This window comes from Pongo pygmaeus, chromosome 10 (genome assembly GCF_028885625.2).
Source record: "Pongo pygmaeus isolate AG05252 chromosome 10, NHGRI_mPonPyg2-v2.0_pri, whole genome shotgun sequence".
Lineage (NCBI taxonomy): Eukaryota > Metazoa > Chordata > Mammalia > Primates > Hominidae > Pongo > Pongo pygmaeus.
In genome coordinates this window covers 95,007,969-95,029,035 of record NC_072383.2, presented here as the reverse complement: position 1 = coordinate 95,029,035, position 21,067 = coordinate 95,007,969, and the positions used below count along the sequence as shown (strand labels likewise).

At 36.9% G+C, this 21,067-nt stretch overlaps 1 protein-coding gene across 1 annotated transcript in view; it reads right to left on the bottom strand.

The window, feature by feature from the left end:
* The window catches only part of CFAP54 (cilia and flagella associated protein 54), a 379,132-nt gene that overhangs the window by 264,187 nt on the left and 93,878 nt on the right, over positions 1-21,067 (bottom strand). Inside the window, exons 23-26 of the mRNA XM_054442311.1 lie at positions 13,158-13,294; positions 10,416-10,563; positions 8,609-8,764; positions 4,282-4,404 (exon numbers count right to left, since the gene is read on the bottom strand). Coding sequence (XP_054298286.1) covers positions 4,282-4,404; positions 8,609-8,764; positions 10,416-10,563; positions 13,158-13,294 — 564 coding nt within the window. The remainder of the gene's footprint in view (positions 1-4,281; positions 4,405-8,608; positions 8,765-10,415; positions 10,564-13,157; positions 13,295-21,067) is intronic.

The following is a 21,067-nucleotide window of genomic DNA, read 5'->3' as shown; positions in this document are numbered from 1 at the left end:
ACTATGAAGAAAGTGCATCAATTAATGGGCAAAATAACCAGCTAGTGTTATAATGACAGAATAAATTCACACATAACAATATTAACCTTAAATGTAAACGGGCTAAGTGCCCCAATTAAAAGACACAAACTGGCAAATTGGATAAAGGGTCAAGACCCATCAGTGTGCTATATTCAGGAGACCCATCTTACATGCAAAGACACACATAGTCTCAAAATAAAGGGATGGAGGAAGATCTACCAAGCAAACAGAAAGCAAAAAAAAGCAAGGGTTGCAATCCTGGACTCTGATAAAACTGACTTTAAACCAACAAAGATCAAAAGAGACAAAGAAGGCCATTACATAATGGTAAAGGGATCAATTCAACAAAATGAGGTAACTACCCTAAATATATATGCACCCAATACAGGAGCACCCAGATTCATAAAGCAAGCTCTTAGACACCTACCACGAGACTTAGACTCCCATACAATAATGATGGGAGACTTTAACACCCCACTGTCAATATTAGACTGATCAATGAGAGAGAAAATTAACAAGGATATCAAGGACTTGAACTCATCTCTGGACGAAGGAGACCTAATAGACATCCACAGAACTCTCCACCCCAAATCAACAGAATATACATTCTTCACAGCACCACATCGCACTTATTCTAAAATTGACCACATAATTGGAAGTAAAACACTCCTCAGCAAATGTAAAAGAACAGAAATCACAACAAACTGTCTCTCAGACCAGAGTGCAATCAAATTAGAACTCGGGATTAAGAAACTCACTCAAAATTGCACAACTGCATGGAAACTGAACAACCTGCTCCTGAATGACTGCTGGGTAAATAACAAAATGAAGGCAGAAATCAAGATCTTCTTTGAAACCAATGAGAACTAAGACAAAACATACCAGAATCTCTGGCACACATTTAAAGCAGTGTGTAGAGGGAAATTTATAGCACTAAATGCCCACAAGGGAAAGCATGAAAGATCTGAAATTGACACCCAAACATCGCAATTAAAAGAACTAGAGAAGCAAGAGCAAACAAATTCAAAACCTAGCAGAAGACAAGAAATAACTAAGATCAGAGCAGAACTGAAGGAGATAGAGACAAAAAAAAACCCTTCAAAAAATCCATGAATCCAGGAGCTGGTTTTTTGAAAAGATCAACACAATTGATAGACTGCTAGCAAGACTAATAAAGAAGAAAACAGAGAAGAATCAAGGAGACGCAATAAAAAATGATAAAGGGGATATCACCACCAATCCCACAGAAATACAAACTACCATCAGAAAATACTATAAACACCTCTACGCAAATAAACTAGAAAATCTAGAAGAAATGTATAAATTCCTGGACACATACACCCTCCCAAGACTAAACAAGGAAGAAGTTGAATCTCTGAATACATCAATAACAGGTTCTGAAATTGAGGTAATAATTAATAGCATACCAACCAAAAAGAAGTCCAGGACCAGATGGATTCACAGCCAGATTATACCAGAGGTACAAAGAGGAGCTGGCACCATTCCTTCTGAAACTATTCCAATCAATAGAAAAAGAGGAAATCCTCCCTAACTCATTTTGTGAGGCCAGCATCATCCTGATACCAAAGCCTAGCAGAGACACAACAAAAAAAGAGAATTTCAGGCCATTATCCCTGATGAACATCGATGTGAAAATCCTCAATAAAATACTAGCAAACCAAATCCAGCAGCACATCAAAAAGCTTATCCACCACGATCAAGTGGGCTTCATCCCTGGGATGCAAGGCTGGTTCAACATACACAAATCAGTAAATGTAATCTATCACATAAACAGTACCAATGACAAAAACCACATGATTATCTCAATAGATGCAGAAAAGGCCTTCGACAAAATTCAACAGCCCTTCATGCTAAAAACTCTCAATAAACTAGATTTTGATAAAACGTATCTCAAAATAATAGCAGCTATTTATGACAAACCCACAGCCAATATCATACTGAATGGGCAAAAACTGGAAGCACTCCCTTTGAAAACTGGCACAAGACAAGAATGCCCTCTCTCACCACTCCTATTCAACATAGTATTGGAAGTTCTGGCCAGGGCAATCAGGTAAGAGAAAGAAATAAAGGTATTCAATTAGGAAAAGAGGAAGTCAAATTGTCTGTGTTTGCAGATGACATGATTGTATATTTAGAAAACCCCATCATCTCAGCCCAAAATCTCCTTAAGCTGATAAGCAAAGTCTCAGAACACAAAATCAATGTGCAAAAATCACAAGCATTCCTATACACCATTAACAGAAAGGGAGTCAAATCATGAGTGAACGCCCATTCACAATTGCTTCAAAGAGAATAAAACCTAGGAATCCAAAGGAAAACTACAAACCACTGCTCAACGAAATAAAAGAGGACACAAACAAATGGAAGAACATTCCATGCTCACAGATAGGAAGAATCAATATCGTGAAAATGGCCATACTGCCCAAGGTAATTTATACATTCAGTGCCATCCCCATCAAGCTACCAATGACTTTCTTCACAGAATTGGAAAAAAACTACTTTAAGTTTTATATGAAACCAAAAAAGAGCCCGCATAGCCAAGACAATCCTAACAAAAAAGAACAAAGCTGGAGGCGTCACTCTACCTGACTTCAAATTATACTACAACACTACAGTAACCAAAACAGCAAGGTACTGGTACCAAAACAGATACATAGGCCAATGGACTCAGAAATAACACCACACATCTACAACCATCTGATCTTTGACAAACCTGACAAAAATAAGCAGTGGGGAAAGGATTCTCTATTTAATAAATGGTGCTGGGAAAACTGGCTAGCCATATGTAGAAAGCTGAAACTGAATTCCTTCCTTACACCTTACACAAAAATTAACTCAAGATGGACTAAAGACTTAAGTGTAAGACCTAAAACCATAAACCCTAGAAGAAAACCTAGGCAATACCATTCAGGACATAGGCATGGGCAAAGACTTCATGACTAAAACACCAAAAGCAATGGCAACAAAAGCCAAAATAGACAAATGGGATCTAATTAAACGAAAGAACTTTAGTGCAGCAAAAGAAACTATCATCACAGTGAACAGGCAACCTACAGAATGGGAGAAAATTTTTGCAATCTATCCATCTGACAAAGGGCTAATATCTAGAATCTACAAAGAACTTAAACAAATTTACAAGAAAAAAACAAACAACCCCAAAAAGTGAGCAAAGGATATGAACAGACACTTCTCAAAAAAAGACATTTATGCAGCCAACAGACACATGAAAAAATGCTCATCATCACTGGTCATCAGAGAAATGCAAATCAAAACCACAATGAGATACCATCTCACACCCGTTAGAATGGCGATCATTAAAAGGTCAGGAAACAACAGATCCTGGAGAGGGTGTGGAGAAATAGAACGCTTTTACACTGTTGGTGGGAGTGTAAATTAGTTCAACCATTGTGGAAGTCAGTGTGGCGATTCCTCAAGGATCTAGAACTCGAAATACCATTTGACCCAGTGATCCCATTACTGGGTATATACCCAAAGGATTATAAATCATTCTACTATAAAGACACATGCACATGTATGTTTATTGCGGCACTATTCACAATAGCAAAGACTTGGAACCAACCCAAATGTCCATCAATAATAGACTGGATAAGGAAAATGTGGCACGTATACACTATGGAATACTATGCAGCCATAAAAAAGGATGAGGTCATGTCCTTTGCAGGGACATGGATGAAGCTGGAAACCATCATTCTCAGCAAAATATCACAAGGACAGAAAACCAAACACTACATGGTCTCACTCATAAGTGGGAGCTGAACAATGAGAACACATTGACACAGGAAGGGGAACATCACACATCTGGGCCTATTGGGGGATGGGGGCTGGGGGAGGGATAGTGTTAGGAGAAATACCTAATATAAATGACGAGTTGATGGGTGTAGCAAACCAACATGGCACATGTATACCTATGTAACAAACCTGCACGTTGTGCACATGTATCCTAGAGCTTAAAGTATAATAATAATAAAAATATATATATATATACACTAATGCTATTTCAATAACATCAAGTTTTAGTTTGTGAAGCACCACAGTTTCATCAAAAAGTTCAACGACAGATTGCTATTCTATAATGTTTAGCCTCTACATTTGCTTTTGATCTAAAAATGCTTTTGGGGTACCATTTTTAGAAGTGTTCTTATTGTGATTAAAAGTAGACTTTCCAAATCATCATTGCCCCTAAATATTATAATACTAGATAAAGAATGAGATAAATACCTTTGTTATGTAGAAGACACAACAAGCTATCATGTGCTGTATACTTTCAAAGCTCGCAGTATGTTTCTTCGAGCAGACAATACTTGGTAGTCCTTGCAAAACCACTATACACTTTATCAGGATCTAAAAATTAGAATTGCAATGACTTTTGTTTTAAAATGTCATCCTTACTCATTTCATTATAAAATTTTCCATTCAAATCATGCAAGCTTTAAGACATAAAATTTTATTGTTATCAATAATTATTGATAAATTGTTTATTAGGTATAAAGGAAAGTACACTGAGATAAAGTTGATACATTCAATTTTGAGATTAGTCCTTCGCCTACAGCAACTTGAAAATTAGTGGAAAGAATAAAATAAAAACACAAATGACTATAAAACAAAGCATATTTTGATAAGTATCATAAAAGGTATAGTCAGAATGTGACATGTATTTGAGAAACTATCACATCCAGGTATAGAAGGACCTTGAAAAACCAGGTGGAAGCTTATATGGCATATTAAATATTAATTAGTGATTCCAGGTACTTGAAATAATAGTTTCCTTTAAAATTAAAACCAAACATTCATATCTCAGGAAATCAATTAATATTGGTATTTACTTCCTATTCTCCTTGCTTCATATTATATGATCTTAAATTTGATCAAGAGCTAGACGAATAAGTTTAGCTTTTCAAAAGTAGCGTGAGATGGCATCAATCATTCACCATTTAGATTAACCCAAAGGACAAATTAATATATGAATGTTGGTGCTTTGGGGGCACATTAATTGCTTTAAGCTCTCATTCTAACAATACTGTTACTATTGTTACAGTACACTCATCTCTAAGACTTTTTAAATTCCTCCCCACCCTAATCACCCTCTCCCATGCTACCATATCATATCCCTAAATCATGTGAACACCCTAGTAGTTCTGGAGTTTTCCCAAAGCTCATATAAATATAAATACATATATGTGTATAAAAATATGATGTACCTAGAAGGGTTGTTGTTTTACAAAATGGGATTTATAAATACTTTTCTGAAGTGTGTATTTTTTCCTTCAACCATATCTTTGGTTGTGACCACTTCTCACCAGACATGGTTTTTGGACAACCATGTCTGGTGAGAAATGCTCTAAGTCTACAGGTATAGCTCTAATTCATTGTTTGTTTCTAATGGCTGCATAATATTATTTGGTGTGGATCAGCCATTATTCACTAAACCTTTTCCAGGACTTCATGGTGCACATTTTCATGGTTGTACAATCTGGGGGTACTGTTACTTCTCTTTGTCACCAGCTTTTGTGCCAAGAATGTAACAGTAAATACCCTTTTACATGCTCAGTTGCCAACTATGATTAGCAATCAAGATGCCGGCTTTGAGATGATACCCAGTGAAGATGAGATACCATCCTCCAGAACACAGTATACATTCTAAACCAATGACCATATGTAGCACTGTGTCCCAGTAGGTTCCTCAGGTCCAGGAACCAAGATGTGGAACTAGGAGTAACATTATTTCAAATGGAGGTTTTATTCTACAAGATAAATTACTAACAGAAGAATTTCTGTGTCAGATAAATGTATTTTTAATTTTATTAAAATTTTATTCTATAGGATAAATTACTAGCAGAGGGACTACCATGTCAGGTATATTTGTTTTTAATCTTGCTTAAAATTAGATTTAATTTAATTTAAATTAAAATTACTTTACCAAAATTCAAATGCTTGTAACAATTCACATTTCCCCCATGTATGAATGAGAATGCAATTGTCCCACATCTTCACCAGCAAATCTTTTCAATCCTGCCAGTGATATTACATTGTTAATTTAATGTGAATTTCTATGAATATTTAGAATTTGAGCATCTTTTCATATGTTGCTCACGCACTTGGATTTGCTCTCCTGCGAACTGCTTATTCATATCCTGTGCCTATTTTTCTATTAGGTTATTGTCAGTTTGTAAGACTTTTTGTTATACATGTATATATATTTGCCCTCTGTCACATTTGGAGATGTTTTTTTCCAAATCTATAAATGTTCTTCTATCTTTGTTATAGTCCTTTTTGTTACACATAGGTTCTTTGTTGCTGTTAGAAGTTCAGTCTTGGTTAGAAATGTTTCCCCCCAAACCCTGGACTGCACATGTCATCTCCTGGGAAATTTTTTCCTAAAGTTTTTGCTTTATTTTACACTTAAGTCTTTGATAAATCTGGACTTTTTGTATATGGTACAAATAGGAGTCAAACTCTATTTTCTCTCAGATCAATATCCAGGCATTTTACCATCATTTAGTAAAAATGTCCATTCTCTTTCCACTGAATGGAAATGCCAACTCTGTCATATATTACATTCTCATATATATTGAGGCCTATTTCTGGAAACTACCCTCTGTTCTACTGATCTTTTCCAATTCCAAACAATACAATTCAATTAGAGACTTCTTTCCTAAGACTTCCCATAGCTATAATCCATTCTCTAGCCAAAGGTATCCTGAATCAGTGGATTCTAGAAAGTAACAGTGGACTACAGTAAACTCAGTCAATTGAGCAGCTGCTGTTCCCGATGTGGTATCTTTGCTAAGCTAACACATATTAAAAGGTGTGCATCGATATAGCTAATGTTTTCTTTTCTATCTTAGTTCCCATTAACACTGGACAGATTAAAGTATGCATTTTAAGTCTTGTCCCAAGACAATGAATATTCTTATAACTTCTGACATAATTTTATGTGAAAGGATATGAACTTTCTGGACATTCCTCAAAACAAAACATTGGGCCACTATATCAATGACATCATGTTACTCAGACTTAATGATCAAGAAATGTCAAGTACATTGAAGACCTTGATAAACACCTTCCAATGGGTAGAAATAGACTCAGTGAAGATTTCAGAGGGCTGCCACATTAAATATCTGGGGAAGGCTGGGATACCCCCTCCAAAGTAGGTCTGACATCTGGCATCTCTCACCTTTAAAAAGAAAGACCATGCCAGGTTGGCACCTTTGGGTTTTGGATGAACCATACTCCACACTTGAGAAAACCGCTCCATCTATTTACAACTGACCCAGAAGGCTGTCAACTATGAGTCTAGATTTTAGACTCTGGAGGCAGATCTCCAGAAGCTGTAGGGAATGTAGGAGAAGGAGACACACCTATGCTCCGTCGAGCCCCTCCAAGGTGAATCTTTTTTAAGTTACTCAAGCTGTCTAGTTAGTCTTCTCGATCATGTACTAAAAATTTTTGGACTTTGTGTGAGTTCACTCACATCTTCTAGGATGACAAAAAATGTGTCAGTGATGATCATGATGTTGATGATGACAGTGACAATGATGGTGATAACTTTCTGCAAGTATCAGCAGCAAAATCTTACATGGCTCATTACTTCCCTGTAGTAAGCAGAATTCTAAGACGGTCCCCAAGATTCTTCCCCCTGGTGTACACACCCTGTGTGATTCCTTCCCCTTGAGTGTGGGTGGGGCTCCTGAATGTGATAAGCTCATCAGTCTCATGATTACATTACCCTAGATAAGGCTCCTCACAGCATACTGGAGGAGACTCTCCAACAGCCTTGAAAAGGCAAAGGACCATGATGTGGAAGGGCCATGTGGCAAGGAATTAGCAGTTGGCCTTTAGGAGCTAAGGACCTCCTATGTAAAATCTCAGGGAAATGAATTCTGTCAATAACAGTGAACTCAGAAAAGGATCTCAAGCCTCAGACAAAATCACAGCCCTGGCCAACACTTTGATTTCAACCTCATAAGACCCTAAACAGAAGACCCAGGTAACCCGTATTCAACCTCTTAACCCACAGAAACTGTGAAAATGTAAATGAGTGTCCTTTCAAGCCACTAAATCCATGGTGATATGTTAAGAAACATGAAAAACTATATAATCCCTTCAGCCAGGTCTCAGCTACCCTTTTTCCATAAATCCTAACTCCTCCATCACCAAGACACCAGGTATTTTGTCTTGGGTCTTCCACCATGTTTTTCTCCAGATGATGGATTTAACAATATGCCTTGAATAAATGTTGTTTCTGACACTACGAGAACATAAAAATTAAAATAACTTTAAAACTCTGAAAGTTAAATTGCCAATATTTAAATATGGACAGGAACAGGGAAAAATATTTTCAGAGAAACCCATTTTATGTCCTTATCTATATTTGCCCAGACGTATAATTTATTAAAGTGTTTTTCAGTTAACTGCTAAAATTTCATAATACTGGTTCCTGACCTATTTGCCCTTTATAAGAGATACATTGCTTCTCTTTTCTAAAATGAATGGTTAAGTTGCCTTTATAAAGATTCCCTTCTCTTGGGGAGAGGAATACCCTTACCTGTACAACAGGTACCAAAACAATATTGTGATAGATTATGGGAGCAAGAAGGCCATAACATTGAGTCACAGCTTGAAGCGCACAGCTGGAATCATTTAGGAAGTTGCTAAGTTCCAATGCCACTAATATTCTCTCACATTCAATCAGTCTGGCAATCTGTAAAGAAACAGGCAATGTTACTCAGATTCAACATAGGTGCTTAGCTTATGTGTCTCTAAGGAGAAGAATGGGTAGAAAATGTGATCCTTCTGGCTAAAAACAACATGAGTTTGTATTTTAAAAAATCTAAATTCAGAAACAACTCTAACTCTCCAGTAATGCTACCTATAGATAGCACAATCTTAGAATTAAGCTTCAGAATTTTTCATAAAACAATACAAGTACCATAACAGAAACCAGTTTTTTTATCGATAAGCTAAAAACTTGGCTATATTTTTATGTTTAAAAAAAATCTAGTTTTCAAAAATATAAATTAACAATTAAAATATATAACATCTCTATAATATTGCCCCCATTTGATTAACAGGTTCTCATTTCCATTTTTGATTTGAAAGAAAATGGTAAATTTTCAGTAAACCAAGCTAACCTCCTATTATACTTCTGCTAATTATACTTCTGCTACTTAAATTTAAATGATAGTAAAATGTAAAGTTAAGGTTTTGAGAGTAAATGCCACTTAAAAAGAATAGTAATCCTTTCTTACTCCTCTTTTTCCTTTCCTGGGGAAAGATTTCATTATTTTTCTATATATATACGTTCAAGATTATGTACAAAGAAACTGTCTGAGAGGTAACCAGAAATTTCCATATAGTCAGTTTTTACTAAAATGGTAGTCTAGCATTCTGGAATTCATTGAAGTACTTGAAAATTGTCTTTGTTTTCAGATTGAATATGCTGAAAGAAGAAACTGAAGGCAATTTAGTAGGAACAGGTTGAGATGGTTCTGAGTACTTGGGCTCCACAGGACAGTGAACTTGTCTTGGGCAAAGAATCATTTTTTTCACTTTTATATCCCCAGAAACTGGCATAGTCCCATGTAACAATGTCTTGGTTAATTAATTAATTTGTTAATGGATGGGTAGGAAATAGCAACTGTAAAAAACATAGACAGCTAAAACCTCCATACCTAAAGAAGGAAAGAGAGGAAGAAAAGTGAACTTCAAGCAGGAATGAAAAAAAAAATAATGTAGGATCATTATTAAAGGCAAGAGCATTATAGAGTTGCAGATGTACATACAGCAATGTTCATAACCACACTGAGAATCTATCAATAGGAGATAGGTTACATTCCTGCCTCCATGAAGACAATATTATAATTGAAAAAAAAGTGACAGATTGATATATACCAGCATGAAAATATGTGCAAGATATATTATAAAAGTGTTAAAAAGGCAAGTTGCAGAATAGCAAGTAGATCATAATCCCATTTTCATAAATAATAATAACATATTTGTCTAGGCACATGTTCTTAAATTAGAGAAATTATATGAAAGCAAAATCGTTGTATTCTTAGAGGTAATAAGATTACAACGGGTTTCACTTTGTACATTATATATTTTCCAATGTCTGAAATATATAATACTTTTACACACGGGGGCAAAGAGATAAACTGAAAAAAAGAGAAAAAAACATGAACTCAGGCCTGTGAAACTTATATGAAATATCACATAAAGTCGCATAATCATACAATGTCCTTTCAGCCCATTCACCAGACAAGCTATGCAATCACTCAAAAAACATGACCTTAAAACATCAAGAAAAAAATATAGTGAATCTGACATGTTTTTAGTCACTTTAATTCACTTACTTGTTGAGATGGGAAAATCTCATTGCCTTTAATATTATCACAGAAAAGATTTTCTTCTTTAATTTTGATGTCACTTGTTACAAAAATATTTCTAAGAAAAAGGTACAAGAGGATTGAAGAAGTCTCTGCCAAAATATCTGAATGTAATCTGCAATATGAAGTAAATGGCAGGTATAAATATAAATTGATTTAGCCGGTCAACTGGTCTTTTTACATTGATTTGTTCTCAGTATCTACACAAAGATCCCAAAAAAGCATCAAAAATATTTAGAATAGCTATTCTTGCACAGACAAGCTCACAACTAAGAAAATTAAACTACTGAAATATTATGTCACAGATACACAAAATTAATTAGTGGCAATTTTGGGGGTTCTAATACACAAAGTAATTTTTTATCAAGATGACAAAATCACTATAGATTTTCAGAATCTAGATGTCACTGTCTAATTTTTCTATCTCTGTGACAACGATCACTTACTGATTTTGCTCACTCATTCTTTCTTTCATTCACGCTAACAATTGCTGAATACCTACTATGTACAAGACACTGTTCTAGACCCTTGGGTATAAAGATGAATCAGATGGGATCTTTAGCCACAAGGAGCTGGGCTTCAGTACAAATTCATGTTCGATTACATCAACTGAGTCATTACTGCATCTCAACAACACTTCCATTTATCCCTGATGTCTCCCTGTTCACATTCCCCACAAAAAAAAATATTTCTAAGTCCTTTGTTCTTTCCACCCCATGAGCTCTTATGTCCTCCAGGCTCGACCGCCATAGTGTTATCATCAACTACATTTTCTTCTTCAGTCTCTCCCTCTCTACTGGCTGGCTTCTCTCCACACTCCACAATTCTTTCCTTCAGCCTGCCCCCCGACTAAGCTTCTGCCTGCTCTCCTCCTCTTTACCACAAAACTTCACATGAGTGGTCTTTGCTTGTTAGGATTTTTCATTTTCTTTTTTTTTTCCTTAGCCAATTGCAAAATGACTTCTGGCCTATCATGCTACAAAAGTGGCTCTCTTGAATTCACCAATGGCCTCCTAATTGCCAACTCTTCTTCATTTGTGTTCTACTCAACCCTCTCTGTGGCATTTTATTGAGCAGCTGCTCTGCCTGACCTGGCACTGATATTTAATATCTCTGGCCAGTCCCTCTTTGGTGATACTTTCACTTTCCCTAGCAATGCACTTTCTTGGACTTTCATTTTCCGGACAGCTTCTTTTCAATATCCTTCCTTGGTTCCATCTCCTACTTCTGCTCCCTAAATGTTAAGCAATGCCTAGGGTTCAATTCCAGCCTTCTGTCTTTTCTGTTAAACAGTCATTTCCTGGGAGATATCATTCATTTTCAAGATCTTGATGATGAACTCAATGGACAATTTCTAAATCTGTATCTCTAGCCTTGATGCTCTCCTGAGTGTCAGCACCAGATAAATAAACCTACTGGCATCTCATATTCACAAAGGCATCCTGCTGGAAAACCAAACTCAAAATATTCTCAATCAAATTAAATATCTTCCTCCAAGAACTTGTTCTATCTCTCATATCCCCTTAGTAAATGTCACAGACTTCCCAGTCAGTTAACACTAGAAATCCCAGTCACTTTTCACTCCTTTCTCTCTTATCCCCACAAGTCACATATCTAAGTCCTGTTTCTTCCTCCTCTAAACTGCCTCTGAAACCCATCCCCCCATAGCGCATAGCATCCTTGTACATAGAAAATGCTAAGTCTGCATTTGTTTAATTGAATCAACACCTTGCCTGAACCAATATTTGCATATTTAAGCTCATTATTTTTGATTGAGGAATGAAGGGTTGTCTCCTTATTTTAAAACTTTCAGGCATTAACAACCAGGTGACAGAGATTCTTGTTGCTTTTGAATTTGTTATTGAGACCGCCTGAAATTACAGTAATGCTCATTTCTGAGCCTGCTTCAAAACTTTGTACTTTTAAGGAAAATGGCAGTAAAGACAAAGGATAGTAATTTTATATGGCTTCTACTGGCCTATTTGAAGTTGCCGATGGTGTAATCCTGGGAGCCCCTTCTAGCAAAAGAAAAGCCTTCTTACCCTAACAGTCAACCTGTCAGATCATAACCTTAACCCCAATTTGACCTTTCTCTGGTACAAAAGTTCCCAATGCATATTTGTGTTTTATGATATAACTGATATTACTTTGGTTTGTAGTTGGTATTTTTATTTCATAACCTTCAACCTTATGCCTCCAGTGTTTTTGCTGACTCTAGAAAGAAAGTTTCTTGGCCAGGCATGGTGGCTTATGCCTGTAATCTCGGCACTTTGGGAGGCTGAGGTGGGCAGATCACTTGAGGCCAGGAGTTCAAGACCAGCCTGGCCAGCATGGCAAAACCCCATCTCTACTAAAAATACAAAAATTAGCAGGGCGTGGTGGTGCGCACCTGTAATCCCAGCTACTCGGGAGGCTGAGGCATGAGAATCACCTCAGCCCAGGAGGCAGAGGTTGCAGTGAGCCAAGATCATGCCACTGCACTCCAGCCTGGGTGACAGAGTGAGTGAGTATTTAAAAAAAAAAAAGAAAGAAAGAAAGTTTCTAACAAGCACATGAGACCTTGCAATGTATACTCTTATTACAATAGTTATTAGAAATCATTTTATATGGACTATCTGAACATGATATTAAAAATAATTCCAGCCTTCACATCCAGCATCTATATTTTCAATAAGCAAATTAATATTTTAGAAGAATATTTCTAATTACCTTCTCTGTGTAATAGTAATTATATTGCTTAAACAAATAACAGATTGTTTATCCTGAAGCGGCGAAGCAACAAAATAATCCCAAACTGGTGAGAAAACTTTCTTAGCCAATTCATAGTTACCAACTTGATAGGCAACCTATAACAAAAAGCACATATTTATGTAATAGTTTTATTTGTGAATGAATGTTTTAAACAACAATTCTTAAAATATACAATCTATGACAGCATTTTATAAGGTGCTATCACACACTCATTTCAGATACAATCATTCACATTTGCTCTTCTGTTCCACAGTGCCATAGTCAGGTAACGGCCACTGGCAAGGGAGACAGATACATTTTTGAAATCTCTTTTATTTCTAAATTGCATGGAAATTTGAAACCCTGTAAGGATGTTTCAAATCCTCATAAGTAAAACAAAGATCACATCTGAGCCAAATTAATTTCATTTCCATCTATCTCAGCAGTGCACTCCATTTATTACAGATACTGTTATAATGAACAATCTGTTCCAAGAGAAACAATCAGATTTCCCAAACCCAATATATGAAAAATACCTTATTCTTTTCTGGTTCTGACTGATACTTTCAGAGCTTTTGTGCAACAAAAAGTTCACAAGCTGAAAAGAGTATAGAATAAAACAGAGAACCTTTCCAAGAAGACATTACATGTTTTAAGTTTAACAAATTTAACATTAGGCAAAATAAATAATTTCACTGGTGAAGCCTAGAAGTTCAAAAGAAAAAAACTGACTTACCTATTTTTTATGGTAGAATATATTTCTTTAAAGACGTTCCTAAAAAGCACTCCACTTAAATATGTAAATAACAATATAAAATCTCACCAAATGAGTTCTACACTGCTTCAAATCCTTTATGGAAACAGCTAAGGTATAAAGTATAAATGCATTCATGGAATGAAGTAAGTGAATGACAAGTTACTAGAATATTCTCCACTCCAGGGAATAACTTAGAGGGCCAGAACTTTTCAAATCTGCCAATGAATACTCATGATCTCCAACCAGTAAGCTTTTATGAAGTTTCTAGTCTGTGTTAGGCACTGTAGAGATAGACTCTTCAAAGTTTAGATAGAGATGGTATCAAACTCTATGAAACTAGAATTAGGTTAAAGGCATAAAACCCATAACATCACAGAAAAACTACAAAGAATAACATAATAATTGCAGAGGCTTTAGAAAAGGAGACATGAAGATTTCAAGGAAAAGGCAGTGCTTGAGTTGAACCCTAAGGCAGAGATAAGATTCAGATTGGCACAGTTAAAACAGAATCTCCAAAAGGTCCAGTAATGGAAATGACTCTAAAATACATTTAGGAGAGACTAGAGAGGCAGGTCAGAGTTTGAAAAAAGAAAAAAAGTAGACATTTCATCCCTGCAAGGTCTGAGATGAAAAAAAATGAAAAGAAACAAGTGGGTAATAAGATTGGACAAGTTCAAGTGAGACATGATTTCAGAAGGCCTTGAAAATCAGATGGAAGAATTTAAAGGTGTCAAGCACTGGACTAAGCACTTTATGTGCATTGCTGTATTTATTCTTCATCAAAGTTCACGAAGTGAGCTCTATTGCCAGCCCTATTTGTGAATGAGGAAACCAGAACATTGAAAAGTAGAATAATTTGTACAGAGCCTGACAGTCAGTAAAAACAGTGAAGCCAAGTCTTAGAGTGGTAAATGAGTCGCTTTTCTGGGCTACATTAATCAAATGACTCAGCTGTACTAAGTGGTCACTGAAATATATATATAGAATTAAAATATATAATTATTATGGTTTATCATGGAAAGCAATAACAGATGATGTGTAAGAGGGTTGGTGAAACTATAATTAACTGTTCTTTTCTTGTAAAATGTATCCTTTTTAAAATAATGTTCTTTGTTCAATCAGTTAACATTGCAAAACAAGAAAAGATACCGTGATTAAAATTAAGGTTTATAAAATCATGAGGTTTTGTGAGGTTTCTTTAGCAGAGGAGTGCCACGATATAAGCATGTTCAAAAATGGTTAACCTGGTTCTGGTAGTGATGTGCAGAACAGATTTTAGAGGGGCTGAATTAAAATGAGAAAGAAGCACTATAAGACTAATGAAATAATTAAGTACAGTAGATACCTCCTCTTTGATGCCTGACCTTCGCTTCGCTTCCAGAACTCCACTCTTGGTTTTCCTTTTACTTCTTTTCCTCGACCTCTTTATATTGGTATGCCCCAGGGTTCACTCTGTGAATTGCTCCTCTTTTCTGTCTACCCTCATTTCTTGTTGATACCACCTAGTCCTATAGTTTTATCACTCTCAAATCCCTCTCCTGCCCAGACCCCTTTCCCAAACTCCAGATTCATACATCTAACTGACTACTCAACAATTCTCTCCATATACACTAAACACCTTACCTCAACATGCCTGTAACTGAACTGATTTCCCACTCCCCTGCACCTCCACCACCCACAGCCTTCCGCAACTCAGTTGATGTCAACTCTGTCCTTTCAATTAGTCAGCTAATACCTCAGGGTCATCTTTTATTTTTCTCTTTATGGACTCTTGTTAGCTCCTCCTTCAAAACATGTCCAAACACTGAATACTTCTCACCACATCAGCTACTACCACACTGGGCAACCCACCTTCACCTCTCACTGGGTTACAGCAGTGGATGGTGCTGCCACTCTACCCTCTTATGTTCTATTTCCAATGTAGCAGCCAGGGTGAACCTTTAAAAACAGGAGTCACATTACATCATACCACTACTCCAAACTGTCCAATCGCTGTCCACTTGACTCAAGTCAAAAGCCAAAGTCCCTGTAATGCCCTGGAAGTCTTTTCATGATCTGCTCCCCATCTACCTACTCACCTCTTAGCTCTTTGACCTGTCCTTTTACTCTCCGTGGGTCCCTCTGCTCCAGCCACACAAGCCTCCTGCTGTTTATCAAGCATACCAGGTACACTTCTGAAAACCTTAGGGCTTTTGCTCTAGCTGTTCCTTCTGTAAATGCTCTTCCCCCAGAGAGCCATTCCCTCATCTCCTTCAAGTCTCTACTTAAATCTCACCTTCCTTGATCACCCTATTTAATATTGTAATCTACCTTCCATTCCCCCACTTCACATTTCCAATTCGTTTTACATACTCCACTTGGTTTTTCCATAGCATTCATTATCTTCTGAAATACTAGATAATTTACTTGTTTACAGTGGTCATTGTTTATTACCTATCTCCTACCATGTTGCTTACTACCACGCTCCTACCGTGATCTTCTGTGCATGTTGCTTAGAACATCAGTTCTCAAAGTATGGTCCCCGGGCCATCAGCATCACCCAGGAACTCGTTAGAAATGCAAATTCCCAGACCCAAACTCAGGCCTAGTGAATCATAAACTCTGGCAGTGGGACCCAGCAATCTGCTTAACCAGTACTCCAAGTCATTCCTATGTGCACTCAAGTTTTAGAGTCACTAACCTGGGGCAATGCCTGGCACAGAGTAAGCACTCAAATAATGTGTTGAATTAATTTAAAAATCCTCTTTTCCTGATAATATCCCTCTACCCACAGAGAAGGACACCCAGCAGTTGTACTAGACTGTAACAGGGTTGTTAGAGACTCCCCTGCAAAGCAAGATGGGCCCCCATCCAAAGTTTGGTTCTGATGTTAAGACTGATGACACTTCATACAGCAGGAAAATTTGAGAGAAAGTATATTACTTACACAAGGGACTTCTTGGGAAAGCTTGGCAGGCACATGACTGTCTGGGCTGGCTTGGGCAAAGCAGAGGGAGAAAGCAGGTTGGGCCTTCATAGGAGTTGAGAGATAGGACTGGGGAAAGTCCATGCTGGCTGGAAGGTTTAAATTTCCTGCTGCCACAAAATAAGAAGGAGAGCTCATAGACCTTCTTATCATCCTGCCCAGATGTGGGGCCAAAGGCAAAAAGAAGGGTGAGGTTTAAAAACAAGTCGCAGCCAGGCACTATGGCTCATGCCTGTAATCCCGGCATTTTGGGAGGCCAATGTGGGCAGATCACCTGAGGTCAGGAGTTCGTGACCAGTCTTAGGTCTATGAAGTGGGGGAATGGAAGGTAGATTACAATATTAAATAGGGTGATCAAGGAAGGTGAGATTTAAGCAGAGACTTGAAGGAGATGAGGGAATGGCTCTCTGGGGGAAGAGCATTTGCAGAAGGAACAGCTAGAGTAAAAGCCCTACATTTTCAAACAGCATGATGAAATCCTATCTCTTCTAAAAATACAAAAATTAGCCAGGTGTGGTGGCACATGCCTGTAATCCCAGCTACACAGGAGGCTGAGGCAGGAGAATGGCTTGAACGCGGGAGGCGGAGGTTGCAGTAAGCTGAGATTGCACCACTGCACTCCAGCCTGGGCAACAGAGTGAGACTCCATCTCAAAGAAAAATAAATAAATAATAAAAATAAGTCTATAAAAAATAAAAACAAGTCACAAGTCAGTTGTCAAACATCAAAAATGAGATCAGCGGCATTCCAGCCTGGGCAACAGAGTAAGACCATTTCAAAAAAAAAGATGAGAGAGAGATCAGACTCTTTATTATACTGGGTGGGCCAATCACATTCTCTTTCCCAGGAATTTGGAGCCACAATTAGAGGCCAGTCAGCTGATCTCCATTTATAGCTTAAATTGAGGGATATATAAAAACTCAGGAACTGCCACCTTTCCTCCAAAGATGGAGAAGTAATGAAAGCTAATGTTTAGAGAAAAATACAAGAAAGCAGACGCACAGGATAAACCAGAAGTATGAGACCTAGAGCTGCCTGGACTCTGCTGCATTCCCAGGGCCTAGCTGCATTACCCCAAGCTGACCTGGTTCCATGACTTGCAATCAGGGTTTTAACTGAAACCATACGTCAGAATTATCTAAACAAGTATTACTGTCATCGTAATGAGATTGATAAAAAAAAAAAAACCAAACATATTTCAAAGGATGAAGTGATGACATCTAGCATATAACCTAGCACAAGATAAACATTGACTAAATGATTCATCCATAAATAGATGAGTGGAAAGAGTGGTAATCTTCAGTTAGAGGATGAGAGGGAAAAGAAGAGTTAAAACTCTTTTTGTTGTTATTGTTGTTGTTTTTAAGACAGGGTCTCGCTCTGTCACTCGGGCTGAAATGCAGTGGCATAATCTTGGCTCACTGCAACCTCCACCTCCTGGGCCCAAGCAATCCTCCCGCCTCAGCCTCCTAAGTAGCTGGGATTACAGGTGCGTGCCACCACATCTGGCAATTTTTGTATTTTTAATAGAGACAGGGTTTCACCATGTTGCCCAGGCTGGTCTTGAACTCCTGACCTCAAGCAATCTGCCTCCCTCAGCCTCCCGAAGTGCTGGGATTACAGGCGTGAGCCACCACACTGGGCCTATTTTTTTTATTTGAATAAAAAATAAAATAGACAAAAGACAAACCATTATTAATAAAAGGGGTTTTGATTAATAATGGGTTTTAATGAATTCACATACAAAGTGAGAGTCGTGTGAACTTCATTTCCCCTTCACCTGCCACCATCGTGATTGCTGACAAAGCATTCATGTTCCAACATCAAACTCTACTGCCAATACAGATCATGAAGACCTGCTGATTAACGCCAACACAGGAAGAGAATAAAAAGAAAATTGATCGAGGAAGAGGAAAAGACAGTGAAAGGGAAGGAAGAGGGTTAAAGAGAAGAGGAGCTCTCTAAGGAGCAGAGGGTCACTTAGTAGATTGGAGAGATGCAGGCTCTAGAAGACTTGGCACATGTTAGGTGTCCAATACGTGACTTCCTGGAACCTGGACAGAGCAGTCCAAAGGCATGAGCTGGCCCAAGCGTCAGGCTTGACATCTGCTACTTGAGCAACCTTGGGTACATTTCTTAACCTCCCTGAGACACCCTTTTAGGGATACAGTGGGTTTGGCAGAGGAAGGATTAAATTAATCTGTTCCCTCAACTATAAAAGAAAAGTAATCATACTACCTCATGGAGTTATTATAATAAGTGGAATAATAAATTTTAAATGCCTGGTACACAGTAGTTCTTAAATAAACGATATTCCTCCTTTTCTTATCTCAGTAAGCCATTGTGCCCACTCACTACTTGATTTGGTAGTTCAACAATTCACTCAAATATGGCATTTTGTCTTACATCCATTTTACAGATAGGAAAATTGAGACCAATTTGCCTAAAATCAGTCTCCAAGGTCAAGATCAGAATCCTGCTCACAGATTTCTACTCTTCTACATTTATATCATATTATCTAGTCATTTTCTACTTAACGAGGAGGAATAAAAAAAAATAGTCTAAAAAGAAGAGAAAATAGCCACAGAAAATATATAATTCAAAAACTTTCCTCAAAAAAAATTTCCAGATACACTAAACTAATAGCCTTCTACATTTAGGGAAAGCCTAGTACAGATTCACTTGATTTTATTAATATTTACAGAATAATGCTGAGTAAAAAGTACAACCTAAAGTCCCAAAAGCCAAGTTAATCACAGGCATTTAGTGAAATGTCTCCATGCTTTACTATCAAATATTTATAATAATATGTTTTAAAGAAAAGAACTGTCCTGAAACTAGAAACTAACCACTCTCATGTAAATTAGATTGCACTTACAAAATAGAGGTACATTAACTTGCTGAAACTTAAAAGCTTAAACTTAAGTTGTAAATTAAGGAGGTTTAATAAGTGAGAAAGCTTTGCTTTAGCCTCTTAACATTATAAGACAGAATGCACATAAACCATCATAAATAAACTATGGAACTGCAAATGTAGTGTCAGTAAAGAAACACAGGTCACTACTTCATGACACTACTCATTATCCCAGCAGTATAGCTCTGACTTAGTTTTATTAACTTTCAATGAAAGTTCTACCAAATTAAGCCCAAGAGTCAAACCACTCCCTGGAGAAAAATTAGGCCTTGATGAAATATTCAGTTCCTCACAATAACTCCATCACTGCAAATTAGGGAATATATTAGATTCCAAAGATACCAAAACATCAGAAAACCATGAGCCAATATGACACGCTAAACGAATACTAGACAAATCCTAGTAATTCTCTCAATTTAATTTTCTTTGAAAAATATGATATATAAAATGCCACTAAGATCTTATCTTATAATACTAATCAACTATTAAGAGAAAATAGAATAGAAATATGACAAAATTTAGAAAAGCCATCAGCTCTACAGCCAACAATAGGCTTAAAATTAGATACTTGAGACCTAGGTCAATGAGTCACTCTTCCTAGCATCCTCTTCACTGTTGACATGTTTTAAGTCAGGCAACAACTATTTTGACAAAAAACATTAATTCATGAGTATATCCCTAACTAAAAACAATACTATTTATTCAATGCCTACTGTGTGATCATATTTGCCAGGCATAATTCCATTTAATACCCACAATACCTCTAGGAAGTAGCTACTACTGCTACTCTTGCTTCACAGATGAAAATTACTTGTCCACTATCACATGGCTGTGATAGTGTGAGGAGCTGGAATTTGAACTCAGGTCTCTCTGCCTCTACTGATCCAGAAGTTTTACTTTTATAAATTTACCCTAAGAAAGTAATCATGGATGTAGGTAAAGATTTATATACAAAGTTGGGCATCATAGCTTTGTTTATAATAGCAAAAGACTGGAAAGTATCTAGATGTTTAGCAATGGAGAATTACTAACAAACTATTATATATCCATAAGATTCAATGCCATGGAACCATTAAAAATTATGTTTTGGAAGAATACTTAAGGGAATACAGAAATGTCAATTGTATGTTAAGTGAAAATATCAGGATGTAAAATAATATGTATACCATGATTTAAATTATATATTGTATATAAATTCATATAAAATATGTGTGTGCATGTGTATATATATATATATACACATATAAATTAGA